Genomic DNA, 1,683 nt, shown 5'->3' with positions numbered 1-1,683 from the left:
TTGCTTTCTTCAGTAACATGAATCAATCCCTGAAAAAAAAAGAAGACTGTTCAGTATAAGACAGTCATTCTGTACTTTGATGTGACCTACATTTGTAATATACCAGTACTGAATACATGTACTGTATGACCTCCACTTGTACAGATGTACTGTACATATTAATTAGCCAACACATCAAAGAGTCAACACTTCACTGACTAGCACGCTAATGTAAGCAATACATACCAATATTTGTACAGTAGTACTCTCGTCATAACTTTTGGCAGTGTTATCCTTGTATTAGTTGTAACCTGCCCACACTTGCTACAAAAACAGTACTTGACAAGTATATTTCAGTTGCTCACAATGCTGTACATTGTAGGTGCATTGATTTGCACCTTGATGAAATCTTCCTTAGGCAAACTTCTTGTGACACATGAAAACTCACATATTTGCTTGCTTTTACACTTTTAGCTGCAACTCTTCATGCTGTACAGGCCAGTGCCGCACTGGGGTAATCGCACTGGCAAAATCATGCCGAGGAACCAATAGGCTCCAAAAGTATCTTTTAAATTGTGAGAAATAGTGTTGGAATGTTTTGTTTTTCTCTTTTGTCCATGTAAAGCTTCAAATGATGTCAGTCCAGCTGCACTGATGCCAACCTCCCACATAAAGAACCCCAGAGCAACAAAACCCCCAATTAAGCAGATGTACAGGTACATGGTCAAAGCAAGTTCCATACATTCCGTTTCCCCTCGCACAAATCTCATGACGGCTCTGGGCAGGAGGACAAAATATGTCCAGGCACCTGGAAACTGGACATCATAGGCCAAGCTGAGGTAAAGAGCGATCTGGAAAAGCATGTAGAATGCTGCCATTGCAATGTGGAAGCAGAACCAGATGAAGTATTTTTGGTTGTGGTAGCCTATGCACTTTCCCAGCATGAAACAGTGGTGGTCATGCTTTAAGATGACAGACTCGCACAAGCGACACTGGTGAGCCCGGAAAGGCTGGGAGGTCCGCTGATCAATTTCACACTGCTGCACAACACTGTGTACGATCTTCAGGCTAGTGTCTGTGTGCATGGCAAGGATGAAATGCCCCAAGCTCGCTACCAAGGCGTATGTGATGTACAAGCGATGCTTCCACCCTGTAAAATCCAGGTCCTCCACAGTTTGTGGTATGGTAAATATCATCGTCGATGCAAAGCCAGCGAATATAGCAAGGACAATGAACAAGAACCCAAGACTATTGACAAGCTGCTTAACTTTCATTTCCATGGAATCATCTTTTGACCGAGATTGTCTGGTCGGGGGGTCCTTTGAAGCCATGTCAGCAGACCGGCCACTTTCCCTCTGCTTTTTTTGTCTTTGACTATGTCTCCTCATACTGGTAAATTGTTGGGTTTCAGGGGGCAAATGAACACCCACTAGCACTAATTAACTAAAAGTTTAAAGAGAAATCCGTCCACTGCACGTTTTAAGCTTGCACTTTACTGTTGCTAGTATTGCACAGCTTTATAACAGTAAGTCAGATTTTCATACACTCCTCACTGCACTGTCTCCTTGGCTTTGTTTGTATTTTGACTCTACCGCCTCATTCACTGCTCAACATGCCATAACGGATTTGTTTGCTCTTTCATTTAGATCTACATTAGCCTGACCAGACCGCTGTGCAAAGCACAGCGCTGTCGCTTCACGACAG

The 1,683-nt window shown here is 43.1% G+C and overlaps 1 protein-coding gene across 1 annotated transcript; it reads right to left on the bottom strand.

The window, feature by feature from the left end:
- Window positions 1-449: 449 nt before the first annotated feature.
- Window positions 450-1,310, bottom strand: LOC139736193 (palmitoyltransferase ZDHHC22-like). The gene has a single exon (XM_071646927.1). It carries the CDS (start codon window positions 1,308-1,310, stop codon window positions 450-452), a length of 861 nt encoding a protein of 286 aa, XP_071503028.1.
- Window positions 1,311-1,683: the final 373 nt, after the last annotated feature.

Source organism: Diadema antillarum, unplaced genomic scaffold (genome assembly GCF_040938485.1).
Source record: "Diadema antillarum isolate AM-2024a unplaced genomic scaffold, OU_Dant_1.0 seq00000633_RagTag, whole genome shotgun sequence".
Taxonomy (NCBI): domain Eukaryota; kingdom Metazoa; phylum Echinodermata; class Echinoidea; order Diadematoida; family Diadematidae; genus Diadema; species Diadema antillarum.
This window is presented reverse-complemented; position numbering and strand designations above follow the sequence as displayed.

Excerpts from the sequence above, each read along its gene's own strand:
- LOC139736193 (XM_071646927.1), bottom strand. The coding sequence starts at position 1,310 with ATGGCTTCAAAGGACCCCCCGACCAGACAATCTCGGTCAAAAGATGAT.